The sequence below is a fragment of the Elaeis guineensis genome, chromosome 16 (genome assembly GCF_000442705.2).
Source record: "Elaeis guineensis isolate ETL-2024a chromosome 16, EG11, whole genome shotgun sequence".
In the NCBI taxonomy this organism is placed as follows: domain Eukaryota; kingdom Viridiplantae; phylum Streptophyta; class Magnoliopsida; order Arecales; family Arecaceae; genus Elaeis; species Elaeis guineensis.
In genome coordinates, this window is record NC_026008.2 from 38274655 (window position 1) to 38292804 (window position 18150).

At 40.9% G+C, this 18150-nt stretch overlaps 3 protein-coding genes across 6 annotated transcripts; 1 reads left to right on the forward strand and 2 right to left on the reverse strand.

The window, feature by feature from the left end:
• Nucleotides 1–2329: 2329 nt before the first annotated feature.
• Nucleotides 2330–2963, forward strand: LOC105059601 (uncharacterized). Its single transcript, XM_010942954.4, has one exon. The coding sequence runs from the start codon at nt 2330–2332 to the stop codon at nt 2858–2860; it is 531 nt and encodes a 176-aa protein (XP_010941256.1). The 3' UTR covers nt 2861–2963.
• LOC105059602 (putative HVA22-like protein g) lies at nt 2520–8166 on the reverse strand. The gene is made up of 7 exons (XM_010942955.4): nt 7954–8166; nt 7175–7245; nt 6941–7039; nt 6790–6846; nt 6612–6675; nt 6320–6532; nt 2520–3506 (listed from the first exon to the last, which is right to left on the reverse strand). Exons 2-7 carry the CDS (start codon nt 7204–7206, stop codon nt 3126–3128), a joined length of 846 nt encoding a protein of 281 aa, XP_010941257.1. The 5' UTR covers nt 7207–7245; nt 7954–8166; the 3' UTR covers nt 2520–3125.
• Nucleotides 8167–9882: 1716 nt separating this feature from the next.
• Nucleotides 9883–15517, reverse strand: LOC105059603 (endoglucanase 24). Of its 4 annotated transcripts, none has more exons than XM_010942960.3 (7): nt 15252–15517; nt 14787–15058; nt 14331–14614; nt 13054–13491; nt 12509–12656; nt 10800–10966; nt 9883–10516 (listed from the first exon to the last, which is right to left on the reverse strand). In XM_010942960.3, exons 2-7 carry the CDS (start codon nt 14992–14994, stop codon nt 10187–10189), a joined length of 1575 nt encoding a protein of 524 aa, XP_010941262.1. In that variant the 5' UTR covers nt 14995–15058; nt 15252–15517; the 3' UTR covers nt 9883–10186. The 4 variants fall into 4 exon arrangements, with proteins under 4 accessions (XP_010941262.1, XP_010941263.1, XP_010941260.1 ...); XM_010942961.3 differs by having other exon boundaries at nt 14787–15066; XM_010942958.3 differs by having other exon boundaries at nt 14787–15159.
• Between the last annotated feature and the right edge of the window lie 2633 nt (nt 15518–18150).

Consider the following 18150-nt stretch of genomic DNA (forward strand, 5'->3'; position numbering starts at 1 on the left):
ACTCAACAGCCTCGACTATAACCAACGTTTAACTCCCATTGACGGGATCCACTAAATACCAGCGCACAACCCCCACTGGCAGGATCTACAAACACCAGTGCATAACTCCCACTGGCAGGGTCCACTAAATACCAATGCACGACTCCCACTGGCAGGGTCCACTGAGTACCAACATATAATCCCTATTGGCGGGGCTCACTGAAACATAGTTAGGCTGAGAGCATAAATTCAATCTATATCAAAACACTTTTGTATCGTAACATATCATAATTTTTTACTGAACATGTGCATAATCGACGAACCATAATATTTCAAAAGTACTTTTCTTTTAAAATATAATTTCATAAATCATGCATAATTTTAAAGAATAATTATTTATTTTCAGAATAAATATGAAATATCTTGAGAAGATGATTTATTACTTACCTTTCACAGAGTACTGAATGAACAGATCGACTAACTTCTAGGAGATTCTTCAGTGCCTATTATACAAAATTATATTCTTACATTAATTTTAATTCAAAATTAAATCTAAACAAATCCCAAATCAAAACCTCACTTGAAATTAGACTCTTCCCTAAACTCGATCAAAATCATCAAAATGAAGCCTTTCACTACGCTAATCTTAGAAGGATAACTTTGGAGAGAGAAATCCATCAAGAGAGAGAAAAAATCTAGAGAGAAAAAATTTTAGAGAGAGAAAATCCAATTCTAGAGATAGAAAGTACGGATTCAAACTGAAGAAAGAGAGAGAAGAGAGAGAAACTCTCTCATTTTTATTTTATTATTTATTTATTTTTTTTTCTTTTCTTTTCTTTTTCTTTTCTTTTTCTTTTTTCTTTTTTCTTTTTCTTTTCTTTTTTCTTTTTCTTTTTTTCTTCCTTCTTCTGCTTCTTCCCGTGGCCTCCCTGGGTAAAAAAAAATGAAACAGGGGACTGAATGGTCCCCTCATACAGTTGGCCGACCAGGGATCGACTGGTGCGAAAATGGCCGGCAGCCGAAGGAGAGCGCACCGCCATCCCAAGGGACCCAAACCGATGGCCGGCGACGACCACCGATGTCCGAAAATAAAAAAAAACTGAAACCTCTCCCACGATAAAATTCGACGATTTCAATCACCGACGAGCGTGCACACCGGCATGAGAAGGAAGGGAGAGAAGAGAGGAAGAGAACCACATGCTTATCTCGAGCTCCAGCGACCTCTCCGGCGAGGAATTGCAGCGGGCACGGTGATGGTTTCCGCGAGTGATTTCCGACGATCTTCGCCGTTTCACTTCAGGATTCTTTGGTAGGAAGAAGGGAGAAGGGTCTCCCCCTTAAATAGAGCCGGAGGAGAGGAGTTTGACTCCTCTCCGATGAAGTTTCGGACTCCGATTAGGAGTCGGTCGGGAGAAAAAGACTCTCTGTGGGAGTCTTTTTCATTTTTTTTTTTTTATGGGCTGGGTTTAAGATCCAATGGACCGGATGTTACAATACTATTTTAATATTCATTAATAAATATTGATCATCAACATTCATTATATTATTAAATATGTTACTTTAAAGCCATCATTTATGCTCGTCTCTTTATATTTTTGTGCACAAAAAAACTCCTAGTAAAAAATTATTGTAGAAATGCGGTTAAACAAAATAGGAATAATTTGTGATATCACTATTAGGTATAACTTTTTCTCTTTCAACTTCAATTATTTTTCTCACCCGGAAGTAGCGTTCACAGAATAAGTTGAGTTTAACCAGATACTCGATCAGGACAGAGAGGTTGGCTCATGCATGTACCAAAAGGCCTCAATTAGATATCAAAACAGGTAAATAGTTTTATTTTTTAAAATCATCTAATATAATCCAGGTTTTATACATTATTTGACCCGAGTCAAACCAACCAAACCCTTGCCAATTCTAGTATCATAAGCCTCATCAAGCATCCCCCGTTTTTAAAACCAGTACTCATAAATCTAATTAAACACACACCTTTTTAAGCCGTACACCTCAAATAGTTTAATTCTTCATAGTGGGAAAAAATATTTTTTATATCTTAAATGCTTACAGACACATGTCGATATACTTAAAAAAAAAAAAAAAAGAAGAAAACTCAGATCAGATAAGATGAGGGCCATCCTTCAAAGCTATAACGAGCTAAATATTATCAATATTTTGCTTATTCCTTCACCTGCAATACTGGAAAATATTAGAGAGTGCAATAGATAAGATGGCACCCTGAGGACAAAACGGTCGCACCACAATCAATTGTCTGAGGATAACGGATAACGCAGGCCACAGCCCCAGCCAAGAAAAACAGTAAGTAGAACAACTCTGAGGGAGAAGAAGAGAAATGGATGCCAACTTGGTAGCTCCCTCCCCACTCTGTCCCAATTCATCCTTTCGCCTAAAAAAGCCATCCTCCAAGACCCAGCCCTTCCTGTTCACCGGTCCGGTCCGTCTCCGACCTCCCACCCTCCGGGCAACCGGACCTTTCCCCAGCACCGACGATGGGGAGGGCAGCATGGATGACAGCAAAGGGAAAGCTGAAGCCACTACAGCACGGCCTCGATCGCCGCCGACCACTCTCAACATCAAGTACCGGCGTCGGTCAAGAAACCAAGCGAGGCAAGAGCAGCGGCAAAGCATCAAAAAGCCCCCACCTCCTAAAGATTGGGACTCCATGACGCTGGGCGAGAAGGCGGTGGAGCTCTACATGGGGGAGAAAGGCGTCCTCTTCTGGCTCAACAAGTTTGCCTATGCTTCCATCTTCATCATCATCGGTGGGTGGATCCTCTTCCGCTTTGTGGGGCCCTCACTAGGCCTCTATCAGCTTGATTCAGCTCCATTATCTCCATCCACCATGTTCAAAAGCTCATCATAAACCATCAAGCTAGCTGATTTTTACCACCTTCTGCATCAATGTTATCATCTTGATCTATAAGAACCAGCTACTCATCAATACTAGCTAGTATCCATGCTGCGTATGTCTCCACCTCTTACAAGGTCATTTATTTACACTGGGTGAAATTGGTAATCCTATCACTCAAAACCAATCAGATTTCTAAAAATCTTTTTTTTTTTCTCTCTCTCTCTACTACCAACGGGCAAAAAGCTTAACTATGTTGAAACTAAAAGCAATTACACTCTTAACGAGCAATAGCAGCTCGTTTTTTCAATCTGCCAGGGGTCATGGGAATTGCCTCCTTCAAGGCAGTTTCCTGTGATGGTGGATTCAAGTCTTCTGTGGCTGTGTCGACCAGCATCAGTTCATCTTTACTTGGAGACGGATGGCTGGCAGTGCCTGAAGCAGCTCGGCTGGGAGCTGATGAGGCTCGTGCCTTGGCTGGAGAGGCGGCCGGGGAGAGGCCACCAGCCTTCGTGCGTTGTTTTTGCTGCTGGTTCTTACTGGGGCTAGGAGGTGCTCGTGCTGGCTGTTGAGGTTGCTGAACGGCCGCTGGTTGGCGAGCAGGAGCTGCCGAAGGTGACTGATGAATTTGCTGTGACTGCTGTTGCTGTTGCTGCTGCAGCTACAATAAGATCAATGAAACAAAAAATATAGCATAGTTTCGTGAAGGTCACTTGATATTAAAAAAAATTAAGAGGCAACAGAAGTTATGGCATGCAAGTGGGCATCAACTTGAACCAAACATTGGGAGCAAAATCCTCGTTTTGTGATTTTTCAAACCACGCCATGGGGTATCCAATACAATTGATAAATGGATTCAAACATGTTCTTCTTATCAATAATGGCAACATGACAAGTGAGCAATATAGGTGCTAAAATTCAACAGGGAAACACATTATGGCATGAGAGAGATGTGATTCTGTGGTAAGCAAGGTTGATGAGCTGATGATGCACTTATGCAAAGGCAGGATGCCCAATAAAAGTGGAAGCATGGTGTAGAACAGTCTACAACTTATGAATGCACTAATCTTCAATGTAGGATGGGATGCTGAAAAAATGCAACATGAAATTCAACAACGCCTTGAGTCCAAGAAGGATTCATGCCGATGCATCATATTATATATATATGTGAGAGTGTGTGTGGCGAGAGAGAGAGAGAGAGAGAGATCACTGCACTCAGTGAATCTCCACTTAAATTCGGTTAGATCTAGATAGCATGATGAAGGTCTCACATCTACGATCCTAGCTATTGGATGTGATCCACAGCCTCTAAGATAAGCTCTTGAATGGTGTCAGGCTTAACTGTCACTATTGACACCATGCAAGAGAATCAAACAACATACTATTGCTCAAAGGACTTCATCTGGATGTTGTGGCGTGTCATCCTTGGCAGAATAAACCTTCATACCATTGTTCATGAATGTTTCTGGAAAAGCACATAAATACATTGGACATGTAAACTATAGGAGTATGGAGCACAATCCCTTGCATGGCAGGATGAGGAAAAGAAGAACTTTAGCCATCTAAGCTGAAACAACATGGATTGGATTTGAAGGAATTATTTCCAAACCGCACCCCAATGATAAAAAATGTGAAGATGTTACATGCAAGTGCGCAAGAAAGAAAAAAATTATTGATCATCAAGGGAGTACAGATTGGACACAAGCTTCAGAAAAGAAAAAGGGAAAAAAAGCAGCAATCAAGATTCTCCATACATGAGTGCACAAAGAAGAAAACAATTTATCGATCATCAAGGGAGTGGAGATTGTATGAAAGCTTCAGAATAGAGAAAGGAAAAAAGAGCAGGAATCAAGATTCTCCATCCATGAGTGCACAAGAAAGGAAAAAAAGAATGTGCATAGATTCTCCATATGTGCATCTAACAGCACGGAGGTTGTATGCAAGCTTCAGAATAGAGAAAGGAAAAAAGAGCAGCAATCAAGATTCTCCATACATGAGTGCACGAGAAAGGAAAAAAAGAATGTGCATAGATTCTCCATATGGGCATCTAACAACACAACCAATTCATCAAAGCTACTTTGAATTGACATCAGAAGTAATTTCACTCAAACTGTTCAACATCAAATTTCAATAAGCATTCCATTCGCTCATGAGTAATCGGTAATAGGCATGACTTTCACGTGACCAAGTTAAAATCATAATAATCTGTCTTGAAAATTGTTCCTCTATAATGATCAATTCACCATCAACTAGTTTCTAAACCATAACATTAGCAATCTACATGGTCCGCAAGAGCTAAAAGCTAGAAACAAATTTTCATCTCTTCTAACTTGCATATTGAATCTAATAATGTTGCTGGTGATGTCAATGATCTCTTGTGTATTCCTTTCTTCTTCCCACAGGCCTATTTCTTCACATATTCATTTGGTACGATAATGATTGGGTTAATTACCTCTAAGATATCCTATGGACATAGAATCTTGTGATTTATAATCTGATTCAAGACCCAATTTAATCCGACTCCCTCAAAGATTGTGATACAATCCTAGTATTGGCAAGAACACCAATAAAGAGAATTAGGACATAATTTTAAATTAGGTAATCTGAAAATGATTAATGTAACTATTTGAAATCAGCACTCTCATGCACCAATAATTCATATGAAGGGCAAACCACAAGTTAGTTCAAAAACCAATAGTACACTTATATCATCTCACCACTTGATTTACTTCCTCCCTTCACTCCATTGAACCACATTATTAGACCTGTTTTGTATAATCCTCTTGTCTCTCTCGCCTCAGAAATAAGCACAACAATTCAAGATATGGTAAACATGAGGACAAATATTTTCTTTGAAGAATATTAGCACCGGCATGTTCAAACTTCTCATGATATCTCGAATATGCTTGCGAAACCATTATCAACATAATAGCTTATGTCCATGATGGACCTTAATCATCTTTCAGAACTGCATAACATTCACCGGCAACCTTTTTTGGTGCCATGCTTTCTAGCATTGCTGCCAAATTGATGCTCTTGTGTCAGTGCAAGATTTAGCAGTTCATCTCCACAACTTCTATATATTAAAAAAACCATAAACAATCTCACATGGTCAGTTTTTTTTTTTTAATTTTAAATGATGCAAGATGTGTAACCAGAACAATACCAGCTCTTTTCTACATATATGCACCAAGACCTGTTGTCGGACACATAGATGTAGGTAAATAGAACACACATAGGATATGTATAACATAACCCACCAGCTTTCAGTGGTTCTGTACAGTTTTCTAGGTGGAAAACTTGGAGTGAGGGCAGTTATGTGGTACACGTCGTGTAACGTTGATATTCACTATGCCATCACCACAAATCCATCAAGAAATGATCATGGTCATACATGAGAAATTTGGGACAACAGGTGGCTTATATGTAAATAATAATCAAACACATGATCTATTTTTCCTTGTCAGTGGATACCTGAACAGGTCGAGTTCTCGGTGCCTGTGATTGTGAGGCAACATAGTTCAAAATTTCAAAAACCCTTGTCTGACCATAGCTCCAAGCCTTCTGCCAATAAAGCACCAGAATATCACCAGCCCTTGTTCTCAATTCAAGCAAATTACGATCAATCTCAGTCTCATGCTTCACCATATACGGACGAAAGAATGTACCATAGACATATGCTGTGCCCTGTCAAACTCAAACTAATCAGAATATATATGAGAGAAAGAATAGCATCTAATAAACGCCATGGGTGTAAATATCATACCCTTGTTTTAGGGTACCAGAGATACACAAAGAATGCCAACTTTGCTTCACTGTACATTGGCAACCTTCACAAAAGCAACATAAGACACCCATCAAAAATCAAAAAAACAGGGAATCTGGTGTATGCAGGTAAAATAAACTCATAATACAATATTTTCTTCATGAATAATAAAAATTACCATGAAATGAAAGTATCTCCAACCCTCTCGAAGACTGTCATTACTGCAACTAAAATCCTACAAGAAATCAAAATAAAAGTATCGTCTTTTAGTCAAAAACATTTTAGCCAATCCTCAAGTCCAATAAGCAAGCAGAGGCAGAGGAACTTACCAGTACTGACACCAAAATCGCAGCTGTGCTATCTCTGGCTTGTTCAATTCCACAGTTTTATAGCATTCATACGCTGGATAGGCATAGCCAAGAATCATCCTGTCAATGCCAATACAGCAAACTTTTGTTTAGAATTCACATTTTTATTTTTCATAATGCCGTCATAGCCAAAGAGAACGTTAATCGAAGGCCTATTTCAATAAAATTCATGTAGGAAGAATAGCAATAACTTACACAAAAGCTCCGGTGAGAAATGATCCCATCATCTTGACTTGCGTACCTCAGGAGCTCTGTTTATCAGCGACCTAATCGAATGAAAAGGGAATAGGTTTAAAAATCAAACTACTCGTAATTACCTCTTAAATCATTTCTAACAATCATGAAGCCAAATGCGGCGGAACCATGATCCATAAAACAAGAATCTGAGCACATTCCACACCATTGTCGCCAAAAATGCGGAAAAAATTCAAAAAAATGGCCTAATCGAATGAGGAGAAAAGTTTAAATCTAATTACTCGTAATTGCCTTTTAAATCATTTCTTACAACAATGAAGCCACATGCGGCAGACGCATGACCCATAAATCAAGAATCTAAGCACATTTGACACCATTGTTGCCAAAAAGGCGTAAAAATTCAAAAAATCAAGGGCATAAGACTTTCGATAAAAAAACAAATTAAGGGGGTTAAATCATCGCAGAATCCTACCAGATAGAACTAGGGCAGGAAATCTCCGAAAGTAGATATAACACCAGCGGAAAAGGAAAAAAATCCAACTTCAAGGATCTCGGTAAAACATAAACAAGGAAATATTCAACAGTAAAACTCTAGCAAAATCCCAAAATCTACCAGCATTATTCAATAAAACACAAAAGAAACGATCAAACATATGAAAAACCAAGCGAATCAAGAAATGAAGCAGAGAAAGGAATCCAAAACGGATTCGATCATAAAAACGTCTATCAAACAAAGAAGAATAATAGAAATCGAGAAACTATTGGGATCTTTCTCCGACCTTTCACAAATGATAAAAGAATCTCCTGCGACGAGCGATCGAGAGAGATATAAAGATCGTGATCCAAGCCTCCGAAATCAACGAATGAGATACGATGGGATATATATAGAGCGAGGGCTCGGAGTCGGTTGGCGAAGAACCTCGAACCGCAGCATCCCTCCGAAACAGACCGGAGAGAGAGAGAACGAACGGAAGAGGAAGCCCACACGACGCCCAAAACTCTTCCCATCTTTTGAATTCTCTCTCTCTAGCGCCTACCCTTTCTCTCTCTACCGGATTTGGGAGCCGCATCCAAAAACACTTATTAATTCGTAATCTGGATTCCAGAAATCCTGCACCGTTGGATCTATCCACATCCTACGTGGAGTCCCTCTGGCTACACGATCATCCCACGTACGCCAAATTGTGTCGGTGTACGACCTTAGAGTGTATGGATCGGACGGACGTCTGTCAACCTTTTTGGCATCCGGAGGCACAGCGGACGTGCATGCATGGACGAAAAGGTACGATACAAGAAGACAAGGAAACGGTGGGGCACTCGGAGATTAGATCAGATACCGTCCATTTGATGAACCTCCATGGCAAAATCACTGATGATCCGGGAGCATGGAAAGGAGATGACAATTAATTTGCTTTCTACTTCCGCGGCTTCATCCATACATTAATTCTTTGAATCTTTTCTGGACGTCCCAAAAGGATAATGGTTGGATAAGGACACATTCTTCCCTCTAATTCTCTTTATACTATCTATTTTATAAAGGATACAGCCAATGGGACATGAAAAGAGAAAGGACCCTTTGATTGTGGAAGGCATGTGGAGAGGGGACCATGGATGGCTTGTGGGTTAAATTGTGGAGCTTTAGGGTGGTACCAAACCAGAAACAGAGCCACCAATCAAGGGCTCAGGGTCCAGGACCAGTCCCATTGGTTGACATGTCTCAACAATGGGCAACCATGGATTGAGCCGGTCAGAGAGGGGAACCCACGCACTCTGAGATGATGGGCTGAAGGATGGAAACTTTTCATGGTCTAGATGTGTACAGTTCCATGAGGGGTATCCAGAATTCTCATCAAGGATGTATGGGATTCAGATCCATTTTGAAAGGACTTTGGATACTGTTGGCCTTACTGTTCTAAATGCACCTTCTTGGGGTGGACACAATCATAGGGTGAGTTGGAATGGAGTCGTTTGTTTGTTTGCTGGGAGTTGCATGCTTTGCTTTAAAGGATGCTTTGCTTGGAGAGAAAGATACAGGAAGTATGATATACCATCATAGCCAGCAAGGTCTCTTAGGTTGATCATGATTATGATAGTAAGAACAATGACTTGCTTTCCATCTCTTGAAGGAAACTTGAGAAGGAATCACAAGTTAATGAATAGTTGGACCTAGAAAGCTTCGCAATGCTGAAAAATTGTTCACATATTAAAATATATTGAAAAACTAAAAAGAATAAATGCACACATATGCAGGAAAGCAAAGACAAAGGAGAAAGCCTTGGTGAAGCCAATACATTCTCTTGGCCATCATTAATTCGGAGTGGGGGAGAGAGGAAAATTATAACCATTCACATGAAAAAATATGCATATATGATGAAGAAAAACCTGATCTTAAACACCTTTTTAGTTTTTTTTTTTTTTTTTCCTTTTTTCTGGTATGAGAACACCTTCCCAGTTAAGAGTGGGACCATTCATTGATGGGGAATAGACGGGAACTATCATAATAAGCTCCCCTCCGTGATCACGGGGGTAAAAATTTTCCCAGCTGTAACAAATCAACATACACCAAAAAGTTCGATAAGTGCATTCATACGCCTACCATTTGCCCATCCTCCTGGTATGATGATGAATCATGACACAGGTTGGATGCGTGACAGGAAGAACGCACGATATCATTGGAGCTTCAACCAATAGATAGCCAGAGCCAGCTAAGAATAGAAATTTCATTTGTACTTGATTTAGAAATTAGATGTTCCCAAGGCAAAGGCGTAAATACACAAACATTCATGATAATCTCTCTTGATTACATGCACACCTAATATTGATTCTGCAGCCAGTATGCTGACCCACGGATGCAGCAGAAACTTACAACACAAAACAACTGCTCAAGAATACTCACCATGTACATTGTAGCCCGAAGAGATGATACATTTCACTGAATGATACTACAATATGATTGCACATATATTACAGAGGCAGGAAGGAAACTGGATCAGGTGAAAGATTGAGCAACGATCAGGTGAAAGATTGAGCAACCGATGAGGTGGTGACCAGGCCAGATAACAGACCAACTAGAGAAGCACTGTTGTAGGTGCTGGGCTCAGACTGCATGGAATTATTTCGGAGGTCAATGTAGGAGTCGTTCTGAAATGGTCCACCCACAAGTGCTCCTGTGGCAATGTTCGGATTTGGATTAGGTGATGAAAGCCACTGCCAGCCCTTGCAGCCAGTGTTGGCATTCGCTGGAATTGATGCTCCCCTATGGTGCACCTGTTGTGGATAGCTGCTCCCATATCCGACAAGGTAGCTCATCTTCATTGGGTTATCACCCAGTATGTAATCAGCCTGTTAATAAAAGCCGACAGTATCCAAGAAGATTAGACTTATTTCAGTACGCAAAGGCCTTGGGAGTTTTACTTTTATAGTTTTAGACCAAGACACAGCAGGGTTGGATGTGAGTCCTATTCAACCATACTACATCTGAGGTTTTGCTCCCTACTTCCTAGGACAATTATGAGTAACCCAGATATATCCTAGGGTAAAAGAAGACTCCCAGGGTTGCTGATCTCAATCAGCAAGCTCATTGCTGGCCATACTAAAGAAAAGAAAAGCTGCAAGTGAAAATAACCTGGGACATGGCAAATTTGCGGAGATCCAAGGGTGTGTAGGTCTCCCCATTGCATTGCACTTCTGAGGTCCTGGAGGTCAGCATGTAATCACTATATACTACAGCAAGGAATGACGCAGCAACAGGATGCTGAAGAGAGTTCCACTGGTCTATCCATATTAATCCACCTGTAATGATCAGAAATTTAAGTGATGTAGATAATGTAATTATATAGATTAACAAATAGAGCAGATACATGCATTATAATTATTTCAGAACATCCTAGCAATACTGGATATTCTATGAACGGGAAAGACTGAACAGAACAGGTGTTTTGCCAATGCTCAATCAAACATTAAGAATTTATCATGATTATATTAAGAGTTTGGAAACATCTAATGACAAAGCATTCGAACTCTATCACTCAAGGACAAGATGACAAACTGATTGAAATAGAATTACTGAAGTTCTTTTTTTTTGGGGAGGGGTGGAGGTGGGGATGATTGATACTCAATGCAAGTTTATATTGAAGACTGTAGTCAAACCAACACCTCGGAAGACCTTGATAGGAATTGAAATATCACTTGCCTTGACAAAGAGCATGGTCTTCTTTATAACGAGTGGCAAAGGACATGTTATCATGGCTACGGTTTTCTAGGTGTAGATATTTGACACGTTCTTGATGTTTAGATTCTCCAAATGTTTACCCCATAGGAAAACCATGAGTATGCATACTAGCAAACAGCAAATTGGATGTTCTTATTTTTCTATTTACAATTTATGATACATGATCCCAAACCATCTGATGGAAAAATACAATACCGAGGCTATTCCCTGGTATAATTTTCAGTTAGATGATTCACTGTTAAAGAGTTCTACTTTACTATTTATAGCCATACAAAATGATCCAAGATATTAAATGGAGAAAACAGATGGCTTTTCTAATTTAACTCTGGAAAATTTAGGCAGCTGATTGGTTCCTGACTCTAGAAAATGGAGGGGATCATGCATCAGGGAACAATGTAGTTTACTAAAGAATATATATATATATATGAGAGAGAGAGAGAGAGAGAGAGAGAGAGAGAGAGAGAGAGCATTAAGCCCGATCAAATGATCTGAGCCATCAAATGCATAAAGCACAACAGATGGATTATTTGCACTCTAAATATTGTTTAGATGATAATAAATGCCTGACAAACATGGTTAAGAGATGCCCACAGTTTTACTTGCAAAATTACAAGGGCAAAAAGGAATTGCATATATCAAATTGCATATATCTTTGGTCTTGTATTTTATCTCAAAGTAAAACCAGTGAAAAAATTCCAGATAAGAATGCTGCAAATATCGATTCCAAGAAATAAATCCCATCATGTAGCTTAAAAATAATACTCTAGCACAGAGGAACTTTATATTCGGGACATTCAATTGATACAAATTTCTGGATTTAGAGACAAAGTGTCAAGATATACAGAAAAAGGCAAACTTTTAGAAAAAAGTGCATGAAATATTCGCATATAACAACCATAGACCATAGTGTGTTGCTGTGACAAAGTTTGACTGTGTCTTAATCATCATAGCAGGCTTGAATCCATAAAGTGTCAATAGAAGCAAAGAGAAGTACAATATGCTGATATTAAAAAGTTACATAGAACAGCTAAAAAACCAGAAGAGACACAAATGATCATGTTAGCAAATGATGTTACATTAAAAACGACGTCTTTCAAACATACCATCTGTTCTACTTTTAGTGGCTGTAGGGGAATCTGGTAAAAGGCCACACATGACTGCTTCAGCTGTTTTCTTGTACATCTGGAGACCCTTCTGCTCCGCATTTGATGATTCTTTTGAACCAAAGAACTGCACTCTGGACAAAAGAACCTGCAGAAAGATTTGAATTAGCTTTAGACAAGATCAGAATTGTTAAATCTTCATGGATGAACAACTCATAGTAACATGACAATCAACTCAAAATTATAGTCTTCAAGATTTCCTTAAATTGCATCAGTGTTCTATATGAGTTCAGAGGATAATATTTTCCATAACATTATGCAGTGGAACTATGAATGACATGTCAGTTTACTATTTTTAGTAGAAAGTAATTAGATAAGTTGCATCTCTGATTAGCAATATGAAGAAGATCTAAACTCTCCAATATGGACACAAAAAAAAAAAAGGACTGAAATGACAACAAGAAAACAAATTTTAAATGATTAACATGAAGCTATGAATGTGTATGGTGGCAGCACCCTCCATTTGAGGATACAGAGATATTTACCTGTGTTCCTGCACGTTTGTCATCCCAGCTGAACCATGTTGGTCTTCCCCAGTCAGCAAAAGCATTTCCATTTTGAACAGTCACATAACTGAGGTATGTCTGATCTCCAGTGGCATGATAAAGCCAACTAGCTGCCCACAACAGTTCATCCACATAACCTGTGGAGTTGTAGAATTTCTGGACTTGTGGAATGCTGACACTATAGGAACCTCTATAGGTATCAGCAAAAGTAAATAGCTTCTGGGCATGCTGAAGAAGTAAATCTGAATAGGTGCTATTGATGGTTTTGAACACCATGGAAGCTGCAGCCATAGCTGCAGCTGTCTCAGCAGCCACCTCTGTTCCTGGAGTTTTTTTATCAATTTTTGTGACAGGTCTTTTCTCAGTCATTTCTTCAGGCCTGTCCCAACATTTGTGATCTACATCAGGATCGCCCACCTACCAATAAGAATAACTTGTTTCAGCTGACATGTTCATAAGCGTGACAAGCAAGAGCCTAAAAGAGGCGGTGGAAAACATTTTAATAGGAAAAAGAGACAAATATGAGCAGCAGATTCAGAGCCATTTACTATAACTATCTGTATGATATGTAAAGAAATAAGACAAAGCAGTAGTTAAAATTTTTTACTGAAAAATCAACTCATTAGATTCAAGCAACCAAAGAAATAGAAGGATGAAGAAAAACAATTACTTATATCACAAGAAAATATTCTTGCAGCGTTACTGATTAGTCATGATATGGTTAAACAGAAAAGATTTTATAAGTCTAACTTCATAGCAATGCCATTAAGAAGGCAATTCTTAGTTATATGGTTAATTATCTCCCTTTCAATCTACACAATATGAGAACTGCTGAAATTACTAAAACCTGTTTACTTACAACTGAATTATCAATCAATTCTATCTGGACCAAATGGGAAAAAGATCCCTGAATAAATACTAAATTGATAAAAAGAGTCAGACAATGAGGAACATAGCATATGAATTGTCCTTTCCTACTTTCTTAGAGTTAAATCATTACTATCTGGTCAGTTGGCATAAAAGTCTAAATAAATGCAAGGACATCTCTTGACACTCAACCACATAGAAGCAGTTCAATGAAACAACCAATACCAGGGTTTGCAAACTAATATATGCTGAGAGATTAAAACTATCAACGCAGGTTCCACTGTAGGTTTCTTTTGGCATGAGGAGAATGGTTCCATTATTCCATATGGATTTTATAGCTAAAAAACTCCAGAACCAGCAATTGTCAGGGAGCTCAGGTTCCAGTTTACCTGAACATAAAGCACATTATCCGCGGGATGGGCATTTATCAGATAATCCGTGATCCACTGCAGAGCATCTAGAGCTGGATTCAAGTGCTTCGCAGCTTTCATTTGATCTCCATACTCAAGAATCGACCACGACAACACCGTCGCTGTGAAAGCCATAGGGAAACCAAACTTCATGTGATCGCCAGCATCATACATCCCTTTTGACAGGTCCACCCCCTCTTCTTTCCCATCATCCAAAGCGGAATTGCCTCTCCAAGGGATCTTATTATTAACCAGCTGACCCGCTGCAGACAATGACAAACACCAATTCAATTTCTTCATGTGGGGGGAAAAGGAAGGAACTTTTCAGAGGAAAATCACTGGAACAGCTCAGAAAAGCATAAAATGAATCAAAAAAGAGATCTTCCAGTAAATTCTAGGAAAGACACAGGGGATCAGAGACAGAAGGAAAGGTACATTTTTGTACTTGAAAGAACTGCAGAGCTACGGAGAGAGCATCGGCATATTTCTGAGTGATGGCTCCTGGTGGACCGGGAACCGGAAGCACCTTCGCATGGTGGGTCTTCTTCCTAATGGCGACCACCGCCGCCGTGACAACGAGAGCCGCGACGACAAGCACGATCAGCCAACCCGTGCACCCCTTGGTGTACTTCGACGCTCCCATTCGCGGATCTGGAGATGCCTCGAAGTCAACCACAAAGAACCCGACAAAATCCTCACCACGTTAACTGCAAAACTTCAGAGAAACGAATTTTATAGCTCCTGGATCTTCTAGTATCCCTCCAGACAGACCAAGATCTTAGCTTACACGGAGCTCTCCGCCGAACGCCTTGAATGGCTAGGAAAGCAAGTTAAATAATAACAATAATAATAATAACAATAAACCTAGATCTTGGTAGGCGAAGAAGAAAGAGAAGCTACCGAGGAAGTCTACGGTGCAGATTCCGCCGGCATTGGAGCGGGGAGACCGGAGGGAGTGGAGCTCCGACGAGATCGCTCTAGATCGGGAGATCGAATTCGAGCTCGGAGCATAGGATTTCAAGGGTTTTTTGAGATCCCGATCGGTGAAGACGAACGAGGGCTTGCTAGGGTTCAGATCTGGCGAGAGTAATGAAACAAAACAGAGTGTTCTTTCTAAAGGCGGGACAACTCGCTCTCACTGTACTAGTTCAGTAGTTCTGAGATTCGCAATTCGTAGCCCAAAAAAGCCCCTCGCCTCTGGAGATGTTTGTGAAATGACTGCCGGACCTCGTGACGCGTACTGTGCGACTCGTATCGGCTATTCTTTACATAACAGCAGACAGGATCTCTCTCGAATCAACCTCCAGAAGATAGTGGGGCCCACTAAATGAGGTCCGATGTAGGGAGACAGTTTGTGGTGGTATAAGGTATCTGCTGCTTGGTCCTATACCGATCGTTTTCCCATGTGAATCGGATGCCCTAGCATTATAATAATGCTACAGGGCACAGCTAATTTACCAACGTAGACGTTATTCGCTGTGGCATAAATTTATTGGTCAAATTATCGGGGTTGGTGAGAACGAATGGTGGGGATTTGGTTGGGGAAAGGTCCTGTCGGGGTCCGAAGTCTTTGTGGGTGAAGAAACTCTTGGAATCGGTCGGTGCCGGCGGTTGCGGTGGGGAGAGGTGGCGACGGTCTAGGGACCGGCCGGAGGGAGGCGGTAGCCCAGCCGTACGAATATTTTTTTGGGTGTTTTCTGGTGGGGCCAGCGGCAATGTGGCGTACAGTGGGGCGGCGACTGAGGCGTCTGGTGTTTGGACCTTGACAGCGGATGCTGTCGTAATTGATCCTTTGGGTTCTTGTTGGGATGCCGCTTTTGGGCTGGTTTGGCGGGTGGTGTTGAGCGATCGTCGGTGAAAGCCTTCATATTCTACCTCGCGGGCTGACGTGTTCTATCAAAATAAAAGACAAAAATAATAATTAAGAGAAACAGTATAATATGTGACCATTGGTTGTTTTGCTTCTCATGGACTCCAAGTAAGGTGTGGATCCCATTCTACGAGCCTTTAGTGACAGTGCAAGCGGAAAGATTATATTAATCATCATGAGGTTGCAAACGGATTTAGATTGTATTTTTCATATATAAAAAAATGATTAAACTCTTTTTTCATGGTATACATGATTGAATCATGCCCCGTACATCTCTTAAAACACATCAAACTTTTTCTTTAGCTATCTATGCAAATCACTGGGTCGTTGTGCAATTCAACGGTGCATATTATGAATGATGATGAATTACTTTTTCGTGCAAAAGATACAATCCAAGTTTATTACAAACAAAGAGCATGGTGAAAAGATGTCAACCAATCACCTAACCATTAAAAAAATCTATCTTGCACTCTTTTCAATGATAGATCTATGATCTATATAATTAAAATAGATCAAAATATTGCATCTAAGCAGGATCCCGAGTGGGGATGCAAAATTTTCTATAAAACCAGTCAAATGATTTGACTTGAATAGTATAAAATTTGTTAGACAGATTAACCAATTGGCATCACTCTTCAGATGGTAGGACAAACTCTAATATGCATTCCAAAATGCTACATAGAATCTAAAGCCACTTTGATTGTAAGTTGCAGCATTCTTAGGCCATATCTGAGACTAGTCTCATCATAGGTTGCCTAATGGAATAGGAAGTGTTTGATTTAGGAATAAGTCAGGTACGAGATGCTCGTTTAAGTAATATAGATCAAACTTACTTGTATATATCTACTCAAGCAAGGACCATCATAAACTATCCCTAATATACAGGAATGATCTTTTTCACTCTGTCACAATAAAACTACCTAAGCAAAATTTATCACGGGATTTATAGTCAGACTAAAATAAGATAGATCCGTATATACTCTAGTAACATGTTGCGGTCAATCGCCTCGTCGTCTGATCGCCGGAGAACGTGCACCTGCAAAATGAGAAGTCCACACTGACCGGAGGCGGCTCCGGCGGGGACCCTCCGATGGTCAAGTCAGAGAGGTGACTGGGCAACAGTGAAATGAAGACAGAGAGCTCAATCGAGAGAGAGAGAGAGAGAGGAGCGAGCCTGTAGTTTCCCAGTCGAGGAGTGGAGAGATCCCTTGCACTATTGCCTTCCCCGATTTATATAATGGAGCATGGTATGGCGCCGTCATTAATGGCGCGGACAATTGAGGAATTGTCAACTCACTGTAGACTGTCAGAATCGTCGTAAAAGTGTCATGTCGCCGTGGGGCTGTCAAATCACTAGGGTTGACAATGTCCTAGGCGGGACAATGCCCCTAGGTGGCAGTGCCGCATGTTGCTGTCATAACTGACAAGCTCTGGCGGCTGTACGGCGATCGGAAGAGTCGACCGACCCTAGGTCGGTGGCCAGCTGAGTGGCGTCGGGCCCCTCTGTTGGTCGGCGAGTCTTACGTGAGTCGGCCAACAGACTTCTAGGTTCAGTCGGTCGGGAGAAGTATGCCCGACCGACACATCCTCAGTCGGTAGTGGGCCGTTAATCGGCCAGTGATGGCACCCGTCAGTCGGTCGCTCTGGCCGTCAGTCGGTCGCTCTGGCCGTCAGTCGGTCGGTCGGTCCCTCCGGCCATCGGTCGGTCGGTCGGTCAGCCCGACCGTCAGTCGGTCGGTCGGTCGGCCCGGCCGTCAGTCGGTCGGTCGGTCCCTCCGGCCATCGGTCGGTCGGTCGGTGGGTATTCCCCAACAGTTGCCCCCCTCCACTCCTGAGTCGGATGGTGAGCTGGCCGATACTTTTATTTGAGCAGCAGCCCCGGGCGAAAAGGAGTAGATTCGTCGTATGCAAAAATCCGACCGTACCGTC